This window comes from Plodia interpunctella, chromosome 5 (genome assembly GCF_027563975.2).
Source record: "Plodia interpunctella isolate USDA-ARS_2022_Savannah chromosome 5, ilPloInte3.2, whole genome shotgun sequence".
NCBI classification, from domain to species: domain Eukaryota; kingdom Metazoa; phylum Arthropoda; class Insecta; order Lepidoptera; family Pyralidae; genus Plodia; species Plodia interpunctella.
Genome location: NC_071298.1, coordinates 4,819,452 through 4,841,995, shown reverse-complemented (window position 1 = coordinate 4,841,995; position 22,544 = coordinate 4,819,452). Strand labels below are relative to the sequence as shown.

Here is a 22,544-nt window from a genome sequence, read left to right as displayed (position 1 = left end):
CTCTCTCTGACCATAGACGGTAAAGCAAGAAGCAACAAGTGTGATCAGAGTTTTATATCGTAAGGTAGGAAAAATATCAGTATAAAAAATACATTTTACATAGTTATACTATTAATCACTTAAATCTAACTATTAATTACTTCGTACATTATTCATATATTCGATTTCAGGCAACCTGTTCAGCTTGTTACTATGGCGGAAGCCACAGGCTTTGTAGACGTAGGTCTGTAATAAAATAAACATCCGATTTAAATTCAATGAAGTACCTAAGTAATACGTAAAATTAATTTGATTATAGATTTAGAAGGCCCGGCTTTGATCATGGCATGGCATGGCATGGGTAGAGCACAGCAGGGATGTTTTTATGGTCATTACACTTTTTAAAGATACTTTCTTTGCCTTATTTTGAGTTGTAATAGATTGTAATTCAAGCTGTCACTGTCAATTTTGAAATTGTCAAATGTTGACAGTGTAGGTACAAATTTTCGCTTTGTTGCTTGTGTTTATTGTGATATACTGAATCTTGTCTGTCTCTAAATAGAAACTATTTTGATAAGATAAAAGTTAAGGAAATTTGCATAATGATAAAATATAACAATGGCAAAAGACAATAGCAATCACAGTTGAAAGCAGACTTGATTTTTCATTTTATCGAGTCTAGTTAGAACTACAGCCACCATGGATCATTTCGGTCTTTCTCACATATTGTACGAGCCTGATAAATATAACCCTGATACTTTAGACTTGCTTGTGGATGAAGAAGCTCGAGAATACTGGCTGAATACTTGTGAACATCTTGTGGAGAAATATGTTAACTTCGCTCTTACAAATAATGATGATCCAACTGTAGAGATAAGAGCCCTTAAGTTCAAGACATGCTATGTAGAAGCTTTGAAGGAACTCAGAATAAACCCGCTGTAAGTGCAAATTTATGATATACGATCATGTGGGTGTACTTTGTTTGTCATACACTTATTAAAAATGTTCATTTCAATACTTGTTATATGTCATTAAAATTGTTCAACTCATTTTATATTGTTTTCAAAGGAATATTTCAAAGCATCATGTCATGAGCTTTTGTGACACAACTAGCATGTCACAGCTTCTGGGAATGCTATATAGCGTAGGGTTAGCGACCAAAAAAAAGTTTAGATTATTTAAAATTATTTGTCAATAAATTATTTTTGAGAAACAATTTCAATGCTATGTAATTTTATGAAAACATTTTAGTGCTCATGGACCGCTGACTATAAGACTACTTCTTGATGTCAATGAAACATGCCTTCGCTCCCAGGGTTTTTTCGATCTATGGAAACAACAGAAGAAATATGAAAATGAGAATGCGCTAGCATCACTTAGTGCAAGATTGGCAGAACTTGATGCAATTCTTGATGACCGGCAAAGATGGATAGAACTTGGCAGAGGACTGTTGGCTGGTATGAACTAGTTTATATGATACTTCATAGTTCCACTTTGTATTAACAAAGCAGAAACTAGCCAGATGAAAGTTAACTTTTGTTTACTGTTTCTTTTTAAAACCATTTTATTTAATTCTTTAATATATTTATTTTTATTTATTTATATTACTATAATTCCTAAAGAAAAGCAATTATTCATCATTGTATTCTTAAATGTAAAAATACTATTGTGAAGTATAACTGTGGTAAATTTATTTCAAAATATTATATTTGACTCGTAATTATTGTTTCACTTTGTATCTTTTTCCAATGTTTTAAACATAACAATATGCTACAGGTAACATGTTCGACTGGGGTGCACAGGCTGTAACAGAAATTATAGATTGTGGGCTGTATGATGCTCTAGAGAAAATCCAGAAAAGGCCATGGCTGTTTGATGGCCTCGACAAATGGATGGACAAATTAGAGGTAAAGCATATCACTTTATAAATAACCACTGGCGTGTCCCTGCTTCACTTGGGTAAAACCATGATGAACTATACACCTAAACCTTCCTCAGGAATCACATTGTCTATTAGTAAAAATCTATACAACTTGTGTCCAGTAGCTTTTGAGTTTGTCACGTTCATAGAGACAGACATTATAGGGATGCTTCTTTGATTTCTATGCCATCTATTCTTAGACACAACTGTATATTGTAATATAAGTCAAAATCTATAATGTATATTCATGAGGTAACATATTTTACTATATTTTTCAGAAAAAAGTTCATCATTGTGCTGCTGTTTTTGTGGACAACAGTGGTGTGGATATCATATTGGGAGTATTACCTTTTGTGAGAGCGTTACTACTCAGAGGCACATCTGTAATTTTGTGTGCTAATGAGTGGCCAGCACTCAATGATGTGACCTGTTCAGAATTAGAAGAAATATTGCAAAGAACAGCTTTGATTTGCCCAGTAATGGCAGCTGCCATGGCTACAGGAGATTTAGTCGTCAGATCTAGTGGGCAAAGAGGTCCATGTCTAGATCTTAGGACAATCAGTGTAGGTGAGTAATAAATAAAAAATTAAAAAACGTATTGTTTATTAAATATAATTTTGTAATAAGGATTCAGGCCCAGTCCAGTGTGGAATCATATGCCTTTGTAAATTTATAAATCATATTTGTTGAATAATGCATTTATTTATTTATTTATTTTTATAACTGTAAGCTACAGAACAATATAATCTGAGAATATATTTTTAAAGAAAGCAACATATAGTACAGTAATAAATATTATTTACTTGCAGGTCTTTGTACGGAAATGAAAGTACGCGGAGTCGACTTAATAATATTAGAAGGAATGGGTAGAGCTTTACATACAAATTTGAACGCGCGATTGGCTGTAGATTCTCTTAAATTGGCTGTAGTAAAAAATGCTTGGTTGGCACAGCGTCTTGGTGGTCCCCTGTTTTCTGTAATTTTTTTATATGAAGATAAACCTACACAAACGTAACAGTCTCCAAGAATGTTAATTATTTCATCGACTCGGACTTTCTCAGTATTCATGTAGAGTAAGTCAACATTACTCAGAAAATGTAACTGCCTACCTTTTTCCCTCTGCACATTCAAATTTTTGAATGCTCATTGTGTATAATGACTTATCGGAATATATTGAGTGTTACCCTGATTATGAATTTTGTTTTATATAACTTCCCCATCCTAGCTTATCATCTTTTTCTTGTTGAGCAAGAATGACTACACTGTATTCAATCAGTTAATGGCCACACTGACCACTCTCTTATTGGAAATGTTGTAAAGGAAGTTTCCTAGTACAAAGGGTAATTTTATCCTAAGTGTCGAGTGGTTTCTGCCCAAGTATAAGACCAGTCAAACCAATCTTCTTGTCCATGACATAGCAGACCAGCATTTACGTAGGGAACAAATGTTTGACTATGGCTCTCCCGCCTGGCCCAGGCAGAAGAGGCAAATCCAAGAAATGCTGGCTTGATGTCGTCAATGATGATATGCGTGTTAATAGTATATCAGATCTGGAGATGCCGACGACCTTACTAAGTGGAGACGAAAAAGCAGGTAAGCTGACCTGAGCTCCGACGCTCAACGGTTAAGGGAGCAATAGGGGAAACTCAGATGAGAGAATATAAGACCACTCTATGTCCTCACGCAGATGTAACGACTAAGGGATAGAAAGGTGCTTGACAGCTGATAGAACTCGGAAGTGAGGTGCTTCCCTATACTTAATATTTTTAGTATTCTTCGAAGCGCACTTTTTCGGTGCGGTTCGAAGAACAATTTTGGTGCGCTTCGACTGGTGCACTTCGAGGAAAACCTCGATTTTTTGATGCTTGGAGTTGAATTGTTGAAAAAATGAAGATATAGTTGCAGAGGGAGTGACATACTTTATTAGCAGCGTACGGGGCCGCGGGCGACAATAATATATGTATAAGATACATATTAAATACAATAGAAACTTATCATCCATCAAGTGTTGTCTCAATAAACTCCGGCTGCATGTATGTAAATATGTCCTTATTTGCCAACAAATAAGATAATATAGTTTATCAAAGCCAGAAATATATTCTCTACCAAACCGGCAGGTAGCCCTCCCAGGTCCAAGGCAATGTAGTCATCGCAATCTATAGATTTTTGCTACACCAGGGTACCCACGTTGCCGACCCAGAATGAAACTTGCGGCGCAAGATTCGCACATACCCAATACTTTACAATCCCTTAAACATTGCGTTCCCGTATGCTGACTTTGATAAAGAAAATACAGTATGAAATAGGAGTATACACATATATAAAATATTTCAATTTCCTGTAGTTAAATCGTTTATTTAAATAAAATGACCCATTGCTTTACATCTATACTAAAGGTACATGTTACTTCAACAATCAACAATTCATTAAAAGTAGATGAAACACAGTGTACATGTAACATAATATGATAACTTGTATGCAAATAGGTAAGTATATTTTGTACAAGAAATTACAGTAATATACAAGTGTGTAAAAAAAGTTACCTAAAATTAAGCTAAGGAATTTTAACTCATTATACTTGAACCTTGCTACTGTTACTGCAGGACAAACATTTCTAATTTGCCATTTATAAATGGACTTAATCAACTTTATGCAGTAAATGCATATGACTTCATCTTACATTTAATGATTGTCTCTTATGTGAATTAGGATCTATTGAGCCAGGCCATTACTTTAAACAACAAATAAGCTATACCAATAGCATAAGCAATTTTCTCTTTTTGTTGGCGCTGCAACTGTTCAGCTTCTATTGACATCACACGCCGATTTAGTTTGACGATCTGTCGCCGCAGATGCATCATTTCTTCAGCTGTAGACAATCCTTCACCATTACCCATAGGTGGTGTAGGATCTCTGCAAGATAAAATCATAGTAAAAGTTATTACAAATTATGTAAAATAAGTCAATGAAACTTCATGCATGGCCAATTAGATGTTAATTCAAAATTTTTGTTAGCATACTTCTACACTGAAATGAATTATCACCTTAGCACAAGTCGGGACTCTGTCATGGTAGACTCATTGAAGTTGTCAGGTCTTGGTGAAGTGGACCGAGCTCCATCACCTTGTGATCTGAATGTTCTTGTACTACTCCTTGGTGGTGAATTTGGTATTCCTTGTGGAAAATCATCAGCTGAAGGAAAATAGTGCTGATCCAGAGTTATAACTCGAGGAGGTGTGCTCACACGAATCATTCCAGGGTCTGTTGGCAGAACAGCATTATCCAATTGGATTTCACGTGGTGGAGCTTTGGTGCCTATAATGAAAAAAATTATTTACATTATAATTAATTATAACAACAATAACATTAATTTCTGTTCTAACAACAAAATTATTTAGTCTTACCAACATGCTGGTCTTGTCCAACAACAAGTATCCTCTCTGGTACTTTCATGTCAAATTTCTCTTTAGAATAGTCCCATCCAGTCACAAATCCATTTGGTGCACTGTCTTCATCTACAATGTCACCTGTAGCCTATAAACAACAATACATTAATTAATAATGAATATAGACAATGTGAGGTTTTGGTTTTTAAAGCAATAAATAAACACAGCAAACAATGTTCTATTGATAATACCTTAATTCTTTGGGGCACAGTCATATTGTGGCTGATAAGCCGCGCATAAGCTTCGTCTGAAGAATACTGCATTATGACTTTAAGACCTAGACAGGAAAATGTATTTATTCAGTCACTGGAATATTCAACTCACAAAATCGGTTTCATCCTATTGCAATTTGAGACTATAATTTACATGATCATTCTAAAAATAACAGAAAACAATAGTATTATATAGGTATGGTCATGGACGTATAAAAAAAGATCTTTTTTTATTCGTCCATGGGTCTGGTATGGAAGTAATTTCAACAAAGAATATGTACTCTGAGTTCAATGCATTGAATTGATTGAAGATTGGTGGTCATTCAGTATAAAAACTCAATGAGTTTTTATACTGAATGTCGTATTTTCCATATTATTACTCACTAGTCCAATGTTTTAATTTAATTCCAAAGACTATTGTTCCATTTGTAAGGTAATGCGATAAATTAGACTTAATATATCAGCACTAAATGGATTGATCTGACGGACAATAGTTACGTTACGATAGTACCTACGACCTTAGAGTATACACGACGGATTACGACGATTTGACATCAAAAGTTGTGATTATTTTTTGACAATGACAATGACAAATTAGCAGTTAAGGCCATGAATTAGTAGAGGTACTCTGAGTACCTGCCTACTAATTCCACGTTTATGGCAACCCTCCAAAAAACATATTTTAGATATTCTATGCACAGAACAGCACTATTGCTCCTAAATCTCGTAACGGAGATTCTATGAACTTAGACAGACCTTAGATCATAGAAAAGGATCACTATCTACACTACTACTACTAGATTGTTGATATTGACTGAAAAAGCGAGACACGCTGATGGAGCACGAGTTTTGACAGTTGGTGGTAAACGTTTTGCCGTTTATATGGTTTTGCCAAACGTTTATAAAATATCGTCGATAGCTAGTGATTACTACTCCAACCAAGTAGATGTATGTAATTTGTAATTTTTCAATTTCAACAATGTCATCATGCATGTTTCAACATCTTCTGTCATCCGTGCCATCCAGCAAGGCGCCGTGTTCAACTGTCATTGGTAATTTGTCTCCGAGAATCTGAGATATTTTCAATGAAAATTACAATAAATTCTGTTATTATAATAGCGTGTTGAGGAATTTCTACCAATAACTTTAAAATGTGCTGTGCTGTGCATTAGTGAAATATCTGTTCTGTAATTATATTTTGTGTTTTACCATGCCTATCACCGGCTATAGAATTGTTTTCTTATTTTTGGCTTTTGCCTGTCTTGCGTCGGCAACAAATATTAATCCAACTAAAAGGGATGACAAGAAATCAAAATCTGTAACTAGTTTTGTTAGTGCTAAATGGGAAGCAACTCCCATTGTGTTGGAGCTAGCAGAATACCTTGCTGAAGAGAATTCAGATTTATTTTGGTCATTTGTCGATGGGATAAACTCACTAAAAACAAGTTTGGAGAGTTTGGGTAAGTTATTCTATATTTCAAAAACATTAATTACTTAAATAGTACAAATTTACTCCAATTAATTAACTACATTTTCAAATAATTTATGTGGTTTAATTACAATATAATATAACAATTGGTTTTTAGAAAACGATAAACAAGTTTATGATGCGATCGTCGGAGTGGCCAGCACGCTTCTGGCTCCTCCTCAGTTGCGGATGGCTAAGCTGGCACTGTCCATGCATATGACTTCACCGGCCGTGCACATGTTTGATCAGATTGCTACCAGAGATGGTGCCAAGGATGTTTCCTGTGATGTATTTGTTTCTATTGCTAAAAGAAAAGTCTGTGATAATAATGTATTGAGAGATATCCTCAAAACATATGACCAATATGAACCAGTAAGTATAATTTTGTTTATTATAATTACATTAACTATACAAGTTTCCCATTGTTTCCCTACTAGTATCTTTATTTGGTCCAGTTCTAAGTTTCTTCATGTACCTGCAAGGTGTTTTGATAATACCTAATTGATAAAAATGGTTTCTTAAATTTTAGCTGTTTTATTCTAAATCCAATATAAGTGAGTATTTACATTTTCTACAAAATATTTATTACTTTGAAATAAATAGTCCATGAATGTAGATGATAAAAAATAGAGCATAGTTCATAAACAGGAAGAAAAGGCCTATATTGTAAATCAAATTTCATACTTATAATATCACTATGAAATTATTAGTGTAATGTAATGTAGTTCTCATGATTACGATAGCAGGAAATGTGTAGTTTCATATGCTTTGCATTGTCTGTTGGAAATCAACCTTGATGGCTTAGTTTAAACAAAAGATAGACATGTATATTTTTCATTCAATCAATATAAGAATAAATATACAGTGACATATCACACAGATTGAGGTGGGCCCAAAGTATGATTGACATTTTCCTTCAATCAATCCTACTATCCCAACTAATATTATAAATGCTAAAGTTTGTGAGAATGTGTGTGTGTATGTATGTATGTTTGTTACTCTTTCACAAAGTTCACTGGACCAATTGTTACGAAATTTGTTAAACAGGTATAATCTGGAATAACACATAGGGTACTTTTTATTCCGAAATTACCATGGGGGTGAAGCCCCGGGGCGCTGTTAGTAGTATATATATTATCTATTCCATTAACTAAAAAAATAGTAAGTTCTCAAATGTGATATTACACTAGATGATAAATAAAAATGATTTTATTTATCATCTTGTGTATAAAATTTTCCCACTGATATAATTAACAAAGTGACATATATTTGGTATGTTTTCAGGAAGAAAATAAGCAAGAGACATATCTTTTAGACCATTCATATCCTAGTAGTGATAACAGAAGTCTCACTGCCATATTATATGGAGAGCTTGGAATGAATGAATTTGCCACAAAACATAAAATATTGGCATCATATGCAGATAGAGGAGCTATAAACTATGTTGTGCGATGGAATGTCAAGGTTAGTTATTTTTTCGATTATTTTAAAACGAAATAAGAATTTGATGATGTTTTATTTCAATAAGGGATTGTAAGATTATCCTCAGACATTCTAATTTAAAAACACCAGTTTCAAGAAATATGTTGCACCAGTCTTTTTTATGGAATTATCATCAGCTCTTCTTCATCTCATATACCTTTAGGTTTTTAGATTTAGCAGTGATATATTAAAATTACTGTATGTGTGTGTATTTGTTTTTGTTATACTTTTTAGCAAAGGTCCAAACCCAAACTTAGATTGTCTGGTTATGGAGTCGAACTACAGCTAAAGAGCACTGAGTATAAGAGTCAAGATGACTCCACTCCAAAAGAATCAGATGGTGGTGATGCCCCATCACCTTCAGAGGAAGAGGACGAAAATGATCCACAGAACCAAATTGATGGCTTTAATTTTGCTAGACTCAAGTAAGTAAATATCAAGGATGCTAACTATTTATATTTCAATTTCAGTTATGTCACCTCTACATATCATATCAGAAAATACCACCATCATTTGTAAATTGTATGTCGATCTTGGCTGATATATGTAAGAATGGTGTTAAGTATTAATTATTTAATTATTATCGTAAATTGTCTGGGACACACAATTCTGGATATGTCTTGTCTATTTCGTTGACATCGATTCCCACTGATTATTTTGTACTCATCATACCAATATATTAATATTGCATATCTATATACGAAAATCTGGCTGTTTGTCTCTCTTTCACAGCTTGCAAGGCTGATTAACATGAAATTTGGAATAAATATATTTATTGACCCAAGGTAAAAAATAGGAAACCACCGGCGGCGCTGCATACAGACAGCTAGTATTAAATAAAAAGAAAACTAATCAAACTTCGACTAGGAACCTGTTCCCTGCTCTACGCACTCCGTTGGAGCGGTTCCGGCGCCACCTGTCGGAGTCGAGCGAGGAGCTGGCGCCGCTCAAGGTGTGGCAGATGCAGGCGCTCAGCATGCAGGCCGCGGTCGCCGTCGCTGACGCTCACGACTCTGGTGGCGACGAAGCCCTGAAAGTGCTCACTTCCATCGCACAAAATTTTCCAATGCAGGTAATACGTACCGTGAAATGAGAATGGGGAGGATTTTCCCCAGTGCCTATTGAAATATCCATATCATTTAGTTTGTGGTATCTCAATAAATAGATTTATATAAATAATGATTTAGTTATTAATTTCAATACATTTAACTTATAGACAAAATCGCTGATCCACATCAACGTGCCGCGGTCGTTCCGCGAGGAGGTCCTATACAACCAGGACGTATGGGCGTCGTCGTTAGGGCTCCGCCCCGCCGAGCCTCTGTTGCTGGTGTCGGGCGCCCAGTACGATGCGGAGGAAGTCGACGTCATGGCGCTGCTGGCAGCCCTGCGAGAGGACATCGGACCGATGAACACTCTGCATTCTCTAGGTATATTCTGGAGCCCAGACACACTAGAATACTGTGAATCAATCCTGAGAAATCTCACTTCTTTAGGGAGTATATCGAAATGAAAATTTTATTTACTTATTGTAAAATTAATATTTAATTCATCAATCAGGTCTCTCCAAGAAACTGATCAACACGCTAATGTCCCTGGATTTGGGCGAGTCCTACACCTGGGAGGAGTATGGTCTGGACATCCGGGACTCCGCAATCACGTGGTTGAACGACCTTGAAGCTGACGAGCGCTATCGACGCTGGCCCTCCTCCTATATGGACCTTCTACGGCCTACGTATCCAGGCATGCTTAGGAATCTGAGGAGGAATATTTATAATTACGTAAGTTATCGTTGAATATAACTATATGCTGTTTCTGGCAGATCTTGGCGGAAGGAGAAAACACAAAAGTTGTTCTATGGCTCAGGATGAAACCAGGAAATGGCTTGAATTCGAGAAACTAAGAATCTATCACATTATTTAAAATATTAGTAATCTGAGAGTATGCTAATACTGAATTGGAATAAGTAAGCGTGAACCATCGCATGAGAGATCGAGATAAGAAAAATTCAAAATTTGGTCACATAAATAGATGGTCGATTTTTGCTCAGGTAATAGTGGTGGACCCCACATCGTTCGCGTCAGGTCCTCCCCTGAAGCTGGGCGAGACGCTCCTCCGTCACGCGACGCCCGTGCGCGTCGGCCTCGTGCTGGCGCCCGGGGCTTCCGCCCTCAACGCTGCCGTGCGATCCGCTTTCAACTACGTCGCTCAAGACAAGAACTCCAATCGAGAGGCCTTTTATTTTATAAGTCAGGTGAGAAGAACTACTTCTTTCGTAATCGTTTTTTCTGTGTATATGGTCTGTCTAAATTTGAATTAGAGTTAGAATCTGAAATAGAAAATATAAAGTCTGTCTATGAAGATTAGAAATCGGAATTTCATTTTTTTACTATTGCAATACCAAATAGAAAGGTTAAGATTGGTTGATAAACACCCAGTGTTGCCAGCCAAGGGGACGCAGCGCCCTTATTTATTTTCTAATTTTTACAGACTAGTCAGGCTATGTGTATATGTAAGTATGTGTAATTTACAGCATTTTTAGATAGCTTCTTTTCAAAATTTTTTTAAATATAAGAAATGTTTTAACAAATAATAAATTTTTATTATTTTATTCGCAGCTTCTAAACCTGAAAGACCAGACTCTCACTATTGACTTAGTGAAGTCACAGTTGAGGAAGGGCGCTTCCTCGGGCGCCAATATCGATGAGATCGTCGCCGAAGATTCGGAGTACAACTTCGGCAACCAGCTGGCCGAGGAGTTTGTGGCCAAAATCGGCACGAACAAATATCCACAGGTGTGTGGAAGACATTAGATAGTAGTATATATAGACTTAGGGTCCTAAGTAATGTCTGTGGTGTTTCTACACTTTCTGATTTAATATCATATTGCAATTCTGACAAATGAACTTACTGCTAGGTAAACTTGCCAGTTAGCCTATCCAACACTCCTGAAACTCTTGTCAGCAATCGGTGAATCAGGGCCAAATGGTCCACATAAAGATACCTGTGAATTCAGGCAGATAGGAAAATACGACATTTTACAATGAATTAGTTTTTGTTTTGTTGTCACGTATTTCGATTAATAGAGTAATTATTGTAGGTGCTTATCAACGGCGTGCCGCTATGGGAAGAGGGCGCCACATCTCTATCATCAGTAGAGCTGTTGGAAGAGGCGCTAGTGTCGGCCCTGTCTCGGCACACGGCGCGGCTGCAGCGCGCGGTGTTCAGAGGAGAGCTGGCGGACTCCGACGACGCTGTGGACTATCTCATGAAGCAGCCGCATGTCATGCCCAGGTGACGTCACCCACCACAACTATCAGAGAGGGTGCTAGTGTCGCTCTATCCCGCCACCGCGCTACATTCAGGGGAGAGCTGGCGCTCTGGACTATCTCTTGAAGCAGCAATTAATGTTTAAAATATAAAGCATGTGTGATATGTATAGTAGATAATATTAATAACTTTCTTATCTTTAAAAGGCGGTGCAGAACCAATGCGTAATATGCGGCGGTGCGCGTTTATTCTATGTAATCGTGGCTGACTGCTATCTATCAAATATAGAACTATCTGTATTTGAACGAACGATGGATGCATATTAGTTTAGCACTGGTCCTAAACCAGTTGTTTGTAACAGATTGAACCGCCGCATCTTGGGCTCGGAGACAGCCCAGTACCTGGACTTGACTGGAGTCCCGTCCTCCAGCGAGTTGTTCTCCGAAGACAAAGTGCACAAACTTATGCATTTGACTGGTAAATTATACATATATTTTTTTCTATTATTTTTCTTAATTATTTCTAGCATATATTTTCCAAATATTTTTGTTTCGAGATTTATCTGCCAGAAACTTACATAAAATAAAGTTTGTATTTGGTATGTTTTTTTGGTGAATTATGATTTGAATATATTTTGATGTGGACTGCATAAATATAAGACTGAAATAAGAGAGTTCTAGAACATAACTTAGCGTGAGCTACAAAAATAATTAAAAGGCATTACCAAAAAAAAATAACGGTCACCTCTACATCTCACAACATATTGTGCATAGCCATATAGGCTAGGCGCATGATGATAATTTTACGACCTGTAAGTCACACACAACGGTCACCATGTTGGACTGCTACTTCGCAGGTCCTGGGTTCGAACCCCAGTCAGATAAAGATGGAAGATGATCTTTTCCCGATTGACCTGGGTCTTGGTTATAAAATGTGGCAAGTGTTTCCATCCTATAGAATATTATCTCTCTCATCTGAGCGTTTTCCGGTTCCTTCCTCAGCCGTTGAAAGTCAGAGCCCAGGGTCCGCCCTAGAATATGACCGACCAATCCATAACTAAAAAAAAAATTGTCGTAGGTCGAGATGCCCTGGCGACTGCGTTGCCACTTCTAAAGTACTTCACGAAGGCCGGCAAGACGGAGAAGGTGACGCAGACCATTTGGGTGGCTGGAGACCTCAACGACCAACGCTCCAGGGAACTGCTGAGGAATGCCATCACTTTTATGGTATTATAGTTTTTTTTCTTCTTAATCTTCATCTGACTACTACCCTTAACCCACTTTACGTGGGGTCGTTTCGGTACAGATGTCAGCCGTCTCCACTTATCACTGTCTGATGTTGACTGTTACATTTTTCTTTGCCAAATCTTGCCGAACGCAATCCATCCATATCTTCTACAATTTTCTCATTCAATTTCATATCCTGTACCCTTTTTATGACTCTGTTCTCCTCCCATCTCATAAAGTACTCGAAGCCAATTATTCTTTAAAATGTTTAAAATTATTTATTAATATTTATTGTTATTTTTTTATATAGCGTGAATCGGGCGGTGTTCGCGTAGCGTTCATTCCGAACGTGGAAGGCACTGGGGCGGAGCAATCGCTGAACAAAGTGGTGCTGGCCGCGGCGACCACTCTGGAGCCCCGCCAGGCCACCAAGTACGTCGCTCGGCTGCTCGAGGACGAGGGCTGCCACGAGAGGCAGGACTGCGAGATACTGGTCAGTGCATTTCCATCAATGTTTTCCTTCCCCCTTATGCAAGTTTGACCATTGCATTTTCAGCTTATGTCATCCCACTGCGTCCTATTGGTAGGACAGGTTTTTTAATGGTGTTTTCCTTCGCCCATAACAAGTGCTGGTCGTTGAAAACTATATATCGAGTCAGATTGGTATACAAACTCACGTAGCACAAAGAGATGTTCGACTTATATTACGCATTTTCAAAGCTAAGTTTACATGGAATGAATATTATGTCAAAAGCCTTACATGATGTAAAGAACGTAACATTCTGTCAAGAAAGTAAAGAAAATTAATGAGGGCATTGTCATCGTATTGGCTGGTAACACTGGGTTTATCAACCAATATTGACCATTCTATTTGATATTGCGATGGCAAAAACAAGTAGTTAAAAATACGTTTTAAAAATTAATCTTCCCATCTACAGCCTGAATTAGTGCCCGCTCTGAACAAATACGAGTGGGTGCTGAAGGCGTCGCGAGTGTTATGCGCCCGCAGCTTCAAGTTGCGCGCGTCGCAACGCGCCGTGTTCCACAACGCAAGGGTCATTGGCCCCTTCGAGGATAACGAATCGTTCGCGCTTGACGATTTCCTTCTGCTTGAGAGGTGAACCTTTTATTATCTTGTCTTTGGATTTCACATGTTCTCTTTATAACGTTAGAAATGTACTATAAATTGTATATATTATATTGGTTGGTTGCAGGTATAGCAATCAGGTTTATGGCGACAAAATATCGGAAGTGTTAGACAAGAAGAAATCCTCTAAGAATGAAGTGATCCCAGATGACGACGGTATGTAATATCACTTTTTTATTGTCATGTAGTTGTTTGTGGCTTGATGATGTTTTTAGTACCATTTTATCGTTTATGTCGACCCAGGTCTTCGCGGGCTCACAACCCCGTGTAAAAAGAAACACGCGAGATGAGAGAACGAGAGAGACATGTTTATCGTCTATTTGATGAATTTTGTTTTAGACAACCATAAATCACATATAATTTATTTATGAATATGCTATGATGTAGTATATAGCTTTTTGAGAATCATTATATAGTATAAAACAATGTCATCCTCCGCGTCTAAATCACGCAACAGATTTTGATGCAGTTTCCATTGTTATTTAAAAAGTTTATACATACCTAAACGACCGCATGCGAAGTCGGGCCATATGACTAGTTACTATATAAATTTGACATGAAAAATTGCCTGCAATGGTTTAATTTCTTAATAAATACTTCAATTTTGAATACACCTCAGATTCAGAAGAAGAAACTGGGCCAATGGGCGTGGAGACTCGTTTGAAAGTCCTAGCGGTGTTGGGCGCGCGCGCGCCGCGCACGCGCACCGCGCTGCCCGCGGGGCTGCGCAGCGACCACTCCGTCGTCACGCTGCCGCCCGCCAGCGACGACGAGGCCGCCGTCGAGGTCAGTGCTTCACCGAGTTAGCCGACTAAACTGTAAAAATATAAATGAAAAAGTATGCAACATCGAAGTATGTCTACGATATATTACAATAATAATGCCAACTTGAAAAACAGACTAACTGAATATACTCCTCAGATTGAGAAGGAAAGCAATGTGTTCGAAATTGTTATCTCATTCATTCTCTTCCTTTGCTGACCAAATGGCCTGAAATAGAAGTCTCTTCAATAAAATTGGTCCTTCGTCCAAAAACATCGCGATTCGAAATTGTAATGTAAAGAAATTGTAAAAGTAATATTAATGTTGATCTCATATTTTTTTTACTTTATGTATACACTACAGGTGTATAATATAATAGAATAAAGTTAAAAAAAGTTTGAAAAAAAATTAACTCTACCTTGATTTGTGTGAATATGTGGGAGATATTCGCACATCATGGTCAATGTACATTGAGTATTCCTCCCTCGTGACAAAATTATTACTGGCATTCAGATTATATATTACAATGCGCGCTACAAAAGTCGGTACCTAGAATGTCTAATATTTACCTGCGAAGTAGCCATTATCCTATATATGAAATCTCACTCACAGGTCGTGGCGGTGTTAGAGCCGGCGTCGGTAGCCGCGCAGCGCCTGGCACCACTGCTGCTGGTGCTGCGGAAGGTGGTCAACTGCCGCGTGCGGCTGTTCCTCAACCCGCAGGACAAGAACTCCGACATGCCGCTCAAGAGGTGAGCTCAAATTATTTATTTCGTACTAAAAATACATACTTACAAAGTAGTATTATTTGTATGTAGTGCTTTTAATTACTACCTAGCAGCTCGTCCAGGTAAAACCATAATAAGTTATACACCTAAACCTTTCTCAGGAATCGCACTATGTATTGGTGAAAACTGTGTAAAAATGCGTGCGGTGTAGTTGTTGAGTTTATACGCAACAGGGGGACGTCTTTTTATAATATGTGAGGACAAGCTGTTGCCCGCTCGCGTGAATTTCTCACCTACCCTATGCTCTTGATTACAAAAATAAATAACGAACAGCAGGAATCTTCAACGTTGAAAAAATATTTAATGTGTAATATTATCTGACAATTTCTATGCTGCCATTATAGGTACATATTTTACAAAAAAAAATTACATTTTCCACCCTGGCAGTATAATTTATTATTGAACAGTTTCTACCGCTACGTCCTGGAGCCGGAGCTGTCGTTCACGGCGACGGGGTCGTCGGCCGGCGGCGCGCTGGCGCGGTTCTCGCGGCTGCCGCACGCGCCGCTGCTGTCGCTGGAGCTGCGCACGCCGCCCAACTGGCTGGTGGAGTGCGTCAAGTCTGTGTACGACCTCGACAATATCCGATTGGCCGATGTGGACACCGTCGTGCATAGGTGAGTTACTGTTGCGCGCGACTTCGCCCGTCGTAAATGTGTCACTCTCCAGCCGTACAACTGTAGGAACCTTTAACACATCAATGTATTACTCTGTTTTAACGTGAAAGAAGGACAAATAATAACACACCTTTATATATATATACCGGAAAATTTCATTTCGAAATATTTATTTAAAAAATGTCCATTGTCATTTTTATACGTTGTATACTTTACAGTGAATTCGAGTTAGAATACCTACTACTGGAAGGCCACGCGTGGGACACGACGCTGGGCACGCCCCCTCGTGGGCTCCAGCTCATCCTCGGTACCCGGGAGAATCCGGAACTCATGGACACCATCGTGATGGCCAACCTGGGCTACTTCCAGCTCAAGGCCAACCCCGGGGCCTGGATCCTGCGGCTCAGGCCTGGCCGCTCCGACGACATCTACGAGATTGTCGGGTACTTGTATCTCCTGAGCTATGTTGAACCACTCTTATTTATAAAAGTTCATCTAATACTAACTGTACTGCAATATATGAATGTACGTAACTAACGTTCCTCGGACTATAAAAACTTGTCTAAATGATTTTTTAGACTATATAGGAAATATTCTTTTTTATGTTCTCACTATATAAAACCGGGTGACCCTGAAATTTTCGGTGTCAAATTACAATATTCGTATAAACGATCAAATGGTTTTTATTCCTTTATGCAATAAAGTTATATCTGATCAATAGTCAAGATTATGATTTGTAATATATGGAGATTTTTATTATTTCAGCTATTCGTGAGTAATATATTTTTTGCATTTGTTTTTATTAAGACCGTTTATTATTTGCTCATGTATGAACTTTTTATAGAGATAGGGACCTAGAAAATAAAATAATTTCTAACGAAAGAGGAAGGTTACAGTCTGTCAATAAAACTGTCTGTAAAAGTGAAGAAAATAAATGATAGCACTTTCTGTTTATCAACCAAATGTTTATCTACCAATCTTGACCATTATATTTGGTAACATAAATATTTGGCAACTGCATGTTCGTTACTATAATCAGTTTTCTTCACTTTCTGATGTGCAAAGTTAGTATTGATTTCATTATAATTAGCGGCCCGTTCCGACTTCGGTTGGGTAACCATAATAAAATTTGGTTTACATCTAAACTTTCTTTTACTTTTCCATAAGAAATATAGTATCTATTGGCAAAAAATGTACAAAGACCCGACAGTGGGGAGTTGTTTTTTTAATGTAAGAAAAAATACGAATTTTCCAAGCAATGTGTTTTAAAATGTCCATTCTCACGTTAGTTTTAACCACATATCTATTAGATATTTTGTGAGGAGGTCGATAGCGCTAGATGAGATGTTGTATGCCGCAGACACGAGAACACGGACACGCCGGCGGGCAGCGAGGACATCCAGGTGCTGATGAGCTCGTTCCGCAGCCACGTGATCAAGCTGCGCGTGCAGAAGAAGCCGGACAAGCAGCAGCTGGAGCTGCTGGCCGACGCCGACGACGGCAACGCACCTGGCATCTGGAACTCCATCGCGAGGTAACTGTTTACTTTTGCACCAGCTGTTTAAGGCTATGATACTCTGCTAATAGTTTCAGCTGTATCACAGTGGAGCCTCGATCGTTCTGCTATTTGTTTACAGTTGTGGTATCGCGATAGTAGTTGGACAGATTCTTGGATCATTGCCGTAGGTTATGTGGCAGCTTCGGGTGGACGATGTAAAGGAAATATCTGGCAATAACTGAATAGTTTGGCCTGGACAGAATAGGTTGGCGTAAACGGAAGGAGGCCTATGCCTAACAGTGGGTCACGGAGCTGTAGATAATGAAGATTCTTGGATATCAAAACTAACCCGTAAACTAAAGTTTTTTGTCAAAATACAAGTTTTGAAGATAAACTTGTAACTGAATCGCTAATTCGTATCATCAAGATGATATAACGATCCATTATAGGTAGTCACCAAAACCATACGCCAATTCGATTTCATTCACTCATTTTGTATACAATTCCGTACCATGATGTGCATTGAGAATGTAAACTGAATCGCGTATCTGTCAAAATTGGCGATTCAAAAAGAGTTACTATTCCAGATAGATTTGAACGAGCTTGATGTTGTAGCCATATAGTATAGAATCCGGCGTTTTACGAAACAGCTTTATTTCAGTCGTTTTGCAATCTGGTCAAAAGTTTAGTAGCCATTTTACAAAATGACGACGTTTCCATTTAACTCATTTTACATTTGTGTCATGGATGTATGGAACGGCAGATTACAGAAAAGTGTAAATTATTGGAGTTATTTCAGTTCGTTCGGCGGCGGCGACGAGTCGGACGCCCAGGACGAGACCATCAACGTGTTCTCTGTGGCGTCGGGTCACCTCTACGAGCGGTTCCTGCGCATCATGATGCTGTCCGTGCTCAAGAACACCAAATCACCAGTCAAGTTCTGGTTCCTTAAGAACTATCTCAGTCCATCCCTCAAGGTATATATAGATTTCTATTCTTCAAAACAAATCAATCAGTTCCTTTCGCCCACTTTAGTGATCAAACTTCAGTTATATATTTTGTTATCACAAATTAAATAATTATTTTCCCAGGATATACTTCCATATATGGCGCGGGAGTACGGCTTCGAATACGAACTAGTGCAGTACCAATGGCCACGATGGCTCCAACGACAGAGAGACCGCCAGCGCACCATATGGGGGTACAAGATTCTGTTCCTGGACGTGCTGTTCCCGCTGCACGTCAAGAAGATCATATTCGTCGATGCTGACCAGGTGATTACCAACCTTGTATCAACGTGGTAAGGTTTATTTTGTAATAGGATAAGTTGTATCAATTACTGCGGTGGCTCCAATGGCAGAGAAAACGCCGACGCACCATATGAGGGTAGAACTGTTCCTGGACGTAGTGTTCCCGCTGCACATCAAGATCATATTCGTCGACGCTGACCAGGTGATTATCAACCTTATATAAACGTGATAAAGTTCGTATTTGCTTCCGAGACTGAAGACTGAACACCAATGCCTATTGGAATGACAAGTGTGATATCCCGTTTGAGATCATAGATCATTATGTTTATTTCTAGTTCAACTATGTTACCTGTTTAGATTTTGAGGAATAAAAAAATTGTATGCAGATTGTACGCGCTGACTTGAAGGAGCTAGTTGAATTGGACTTGGGCGGAGCTCCGTACGGCTACACACCGTTCTGTGATAGCAGAAAAGAAATGGAAGGCTTCCGGTAAGTTAAATAGATTTGTAAATACTATTAATAATTTTACAGTAATTTATTTCTTATCGACGTAAATTAGCTTATCCTAGTTTAGTCAATTATCAATTAAATTACAGGTCCTCACAAAATTGAATATGTAACTAAGACGTTAGACTTTTTTGACACACTATGATAAAAATAATTTAGTGAACTTGAAATTTTTACTAAAATTAGACATACATATGTAAAAAAACAAATACATAAATCTGTTAGTATTCAAACATTGGTCGCTTGGCATTTATTACGCTTATTACATATTTATTATATGTATCGATAATCATTACCAATCAACAAATAACAAAAACTGAAACGTTGTTTGCGTATAGCTGTAGTAAATGCGATTGCCTTGCGTAGATTCTGGAAGCAAGGCTACTGGCGCAACCACTTGCAGGGTCGCAGCTACCACATCAGCGCGCTGTACGTGGTGGATCTCAAACGGTTCCGGCGCATCGCGGCCGGCGACCGCCTGCGGGGCCAGTACCAGGCCCTGAGCCAAGACCCCAACAGTCTCTCTAACTTAGGTCAGTTGTTGTACACTCAACAGCACACCGTATTACCTTGCATTAATCTCTAAGGCGCTGTAATACCGACGAGTTTGCAATGAACTTGGGTAAGTTGATGTGCTGTTGACCGTACACTGAAATGAAATTCTGTCTTTCATCCTCGCATGTTCCCAATTGTAGTCAGCTTAGAAAATAAATCAAAACCAGTTTGAAAAGTTAGGTGTGATGTAAACCCACTCTGGAAATGTTGTTGTTGCCCTTACTTGAAAGCGATTGGTGGTTTCTAATTTGTGTCAGCGGTATAATGAGTGGTTAGTCATTAGAATTAATGATTACATTACATATTATGCAAAAATCTACTTTACCAGATGTTCTTGTATATTTCAATAACTGGTGACAATCGTATGCAGATCAAGACTTGCCGAACAACATGATCCACCAAGTGGCGATAAAGTCGTTGCCGCAGGAGTGGCTGTGGTGCGAGACGTGGTGCGACGACAACTCCAAGAAATACGCCAAGACTATTGATCTCGTAAGTTTTTCTTTGTTATAAATGTTTATTTAGTTTCATCTATTCTATCTTTTCCACGTCGCTACAGTTTCCATGAATTATTGACTTAACTAACCAAGGAATACTGAGACAGTCGATTTAGTGATTCGTCACATCCACATAATATATTTTTTTATTTGTTTATAAGTCACAGATAATCTAAGATATGTACCTATGTGTACCTAATCAATAAGTACTTTTATTTTTTTTAATAGTTAACATTTTGCCGTTATAATGTGAGAACATTATCCCGGCGCTTTTGTCGTTAGCCTCGTAGAGGTCCTGCATAGTACAGGAAGTAGGACAGTTTTGGCACTAAAGGAGGTGAGCCATTGACTGGATAGCAACACAGGCAAATCCTTATCGGTTTTCTGTTCCCAGTGCAACAACCCAATGACGAAAGAGGCCAAGCTGTCTGCGGCAATGCGCATCGTTCCCGAATGGAAGACGTATGATGATGAGGTCCGGGCATTACAGGCCAGAGTGCGGCGAGGGCTTTATCACACCACCGACGCTGAACAGGTCATGGTCTTCTTTTGTTTCTTTAAATCCGGATCCACAGCAATTGTTTTGCCTTCGCAATCAACAAAAACATGTCAATTCAAATAATATATTTGATTGAGTGCCCGTGGAAAACACGTACACAAATTAACCCCGCGCGTATGAGGCGAGGGCATGGTATGTCATATCATTTTGTCAGAGAATATCTAAAGAGATATGTTTCAGAAACGAGGTTCATGTTGAATGTTTTCAAAAACTTTTGCTGGAGACCTGACTTAAGCTAAGCTGGTGTACGTGTGATGTAACATTGTAACATACGTGCAATGAGTTACTTTAAACGTGGCTTCGCCATTCTCCACTAGTATAAGTTTCCTAACGTTGTTTTCTTTCAGCATTCATAATTTGAGTGTGTTTTGTTTTTTGAACACAATAATATGTGATTTGTTTTGATTTTACATTTACTTTGGTTTTACATTTTCACAGGAAATCGAAAGTGGACACCATGAAGATATTTCACAAGAAAACCAAATAAGTAAGTATACATTACAATAACCGCTTCTTACAAAATTATAACACAGATTGGAGATTTAAAAATTTATTTCTTTTCAGAAAAAGACCACGATCAACACACGGAGTTATGATTAACCAAAATCAATATTACCATCTAGTTTAATACATTTTTGTTGAACGTTATTTTTTAAGTGGTAGGTAAAATGTGCAACCAGTTTGTATGTGTACGCGCTCAATGACGGTTGTAGAACGGTGAATGAATGTTTAATTTGTGAAATGTGGCGAGAGTGCCATCCTTCATAGTATGTTGTGAAATGTTCAAATAAAATGCTCGTTCCCTATGAATAGTAAATGTAGCACTAATTTCATCAGTTAGTTTTGAAATTACTTATTTTCAAGCATTGTCTGCTTAGTGCAATTTAACTTATTAAGTCATAAGGAAAATGATGTGATTTTTTTATATAAGAAGAGGGTCATATTTACGGATTTATTCAAAACAATTTCACGTTACTGTTATTTACAATCATGTATTTTTGTGATTATTTCCTTTTATGGACGATTCCATTATAGCTTAAGGATAAATTATCCAGGATCTCAAAAATGAGTGTTTTTATAAACAATATCCTTTCTAAATAGATTTTTTATAAAGTAATGGAAATTTATCCTAATAATTGCTTTATGATTGAAGCGAACATATATGACAATTACATATTGCTAGGTAATAAGGTAAATAGACCCTAGATTTAAAAAATAAATGTAAAAGTTTTTAGACCAAAATTATGTTTTGTATAAAGTGTCACTCGTCAACTATGTCATAATATTGGTACATTTCTGTAAATACAATTCCTAAACCAGTCTAAATGTGTTTGTGTTTTATTATTTTTTACCACACGC

General features: G+C 37.8%; 3 protein-coding genes across 5 annotated transcripts; 2 read left to right on the top strand and 1 right to left on the bottom strand.

The window, feature by feature from the left end:
* Positions 1-469: 469 nt before the first annotated feature.
* LOC128670141 (uncharacterized protein) lies at positions 470-3,092 on the top strand. The gene is made up of 5 exons (XM_053745573.2): positions 470-917; positions 1,231-1,436; positions 1,756-1,886; positions 2,179-2,467; positions 2,710-3,092. The coding sequence occupies exons 1-5, from the start codon at positions 679-681 to the stop codon at positions 2,913-2,915; spliced, it is 1,071 nt and encodes a 356-aa protein (XP_053601548.1). The 5' UTR covers positions 470-678; the 3' UTR covers positions 2,916-3,092.
* A 1,142-nt stretch (positions 3,093-4,234) lies between these two features.
* Tango11 (Transport and Golgi organization 11) lies at positions 4,235-6,100 on the bottom strand. Of its 2 annotated transcripts, none has more exons than XM_053745577.1 (5): positions 5,943-6,100; positions 5,538-5,623; positions 5,305-5,434; positions 4,945-5,215; positions 4,235-4,813 (listed from the first exon to the last, which is right to left on the bottom strand). In XM_053745577.1, the coding sequence occupies exons 2-5, from the start codon at positions 5,607-5,609 to the stop codon at positions 4,606-4,608; spliced, it is 681 nt and encodes a 226-aa protein (XP_053601552.1). In that variant the 5' UTR covers positions 5,610-5,623; positions 5,943-6,100; the 3' UTR covers positions 4,235-4,605. The 2 variants fall into 2 exon arrangements, with proteins under 2 accessions (XP_053601552.1, XP_053601553.1); XM_053745578.1 differs by having other exon boundaries at positions 5,538-5,721; positions 5,943-6,099.
* A 259-nt stretch (positions 6,101-6,359) lies between these two features.
* Uggt (UDP-glucose-glycoprotein glucosyltransferase) lies at positions 6,360-22,511 on the top strand. Of its 2 annotated transcripts, none has more exons than XM_053745561.2 (28): positions 6,360-7,018; positions 7,145-7,398; positions 8,311-8,490; positions 8,743-8,933; positions 9,376-9,580; positions 9,725-9,938; positions 10,069-10,289; positions 10,559-10,762; positions 11,127-11,303; positions 11,609-11,802; positions 12,140-12,255; positions 12,856-13,004; positions 13,315-13,497; positions 13,943-14,121; positions 14,219-14,307; positions 14,771-14,937; positions 15,526-15,665; positions 16,109-16,318; positions 16,537-16,761; positions 17,679-17,852; positions 18,607-18,793; positions 18,908-19,090; positions 19,453-19,556; positions 19,941-20,107; positions 20,500-20,621; positions 21,021-21,161; positions 21,624-21,672; positions 21,750-22,511. In XM_053745561.2, the coding sequence occupies exons 1-28, from the start codon at positions 6,769-6,771 to the stop codon at positions 21,779-21,781; spliced, it is 4,707 nt and encodes a 1,568-aa protein (XP_053601536.1). In that variant the 5' UTR covers positions 6,360-6,768; the 3' UTR covers positions 21,782-22,511. The 2 variants fall into 2 exon arrangements, with proteins under 2 accessions (XP_053601536.1, XP_053601537.1); XM_053745562.2 differs by having other exon boundaries at positions 6,364-7,018; positions 18,616-18,793.
* The last annotated feature ends 33 nt before the right edge of the window (positions 22,512-22,544 follow it).

Bases quoted from the DNA above. Each gene is read 5' to 3' on its own strand.
- LOC128670141 (XM_053745573.2), top strand. From the start codon at position 679: ATGGATCATTTCGGTCTTTCTCACATATTGTACGAGCCTGATAAATAT. The intron at 918-1,230 runs GTAAGTGCAAAT...AAAACATTTTAG, and splicing joins GAACTCAGAATAAACCCGCT to TGCTCATGGACCGCTGACTA. The intron at 1,887-2,178 runs GTAAAGCATATC...TATATTTTTCAG, and splicing joins AATGGATGGACAAATTAGAG to AAAAAAGTTCATCATTGTGC.
- Tango11 (XM_053745577.1), bottom strand. From the start codon at position 5,609: ATGCAGTATTCTTCAGACGAAGCTTATGCGCGGCTTATCAGCCACAAT. The intron at 5,435-5,537 runs GTATTATCAATA...TGTTGTTTATAG, and splicing joins CTGTGCCCCAAAGAATTAAG to GCTACAGGTGACATTGTAGA. The intron at 5,216-5,304 runs GTAAGACTAAAT...TTTTCATTATAG, and splicing joins TGGACAAGACCAGCATGTTG to GCACCAAAGCTCCACCACGT.
- Uggt (XM_053745561.2), top strand. From the start codon at position 6,769: ATGCCTATCACCGGCTATAGAATTGTTTTCTTATTTTTGGCTTTTGCC. The intron at 15,666-16,108 runs GTGAGCTCAAAT...ATTATTGAACAG, and splicing joins TCCGACATGCCGCTCAAGAG to TTTCTACCGCTACGTCCTGG. The intron at 20,108-20,499 runs GTCAGTTGTTGT...AATCGTATGCAG, and splicing joins CAACAGTCTCTCTAACTTAG to ATCAAGACTTGCCGAACAAC.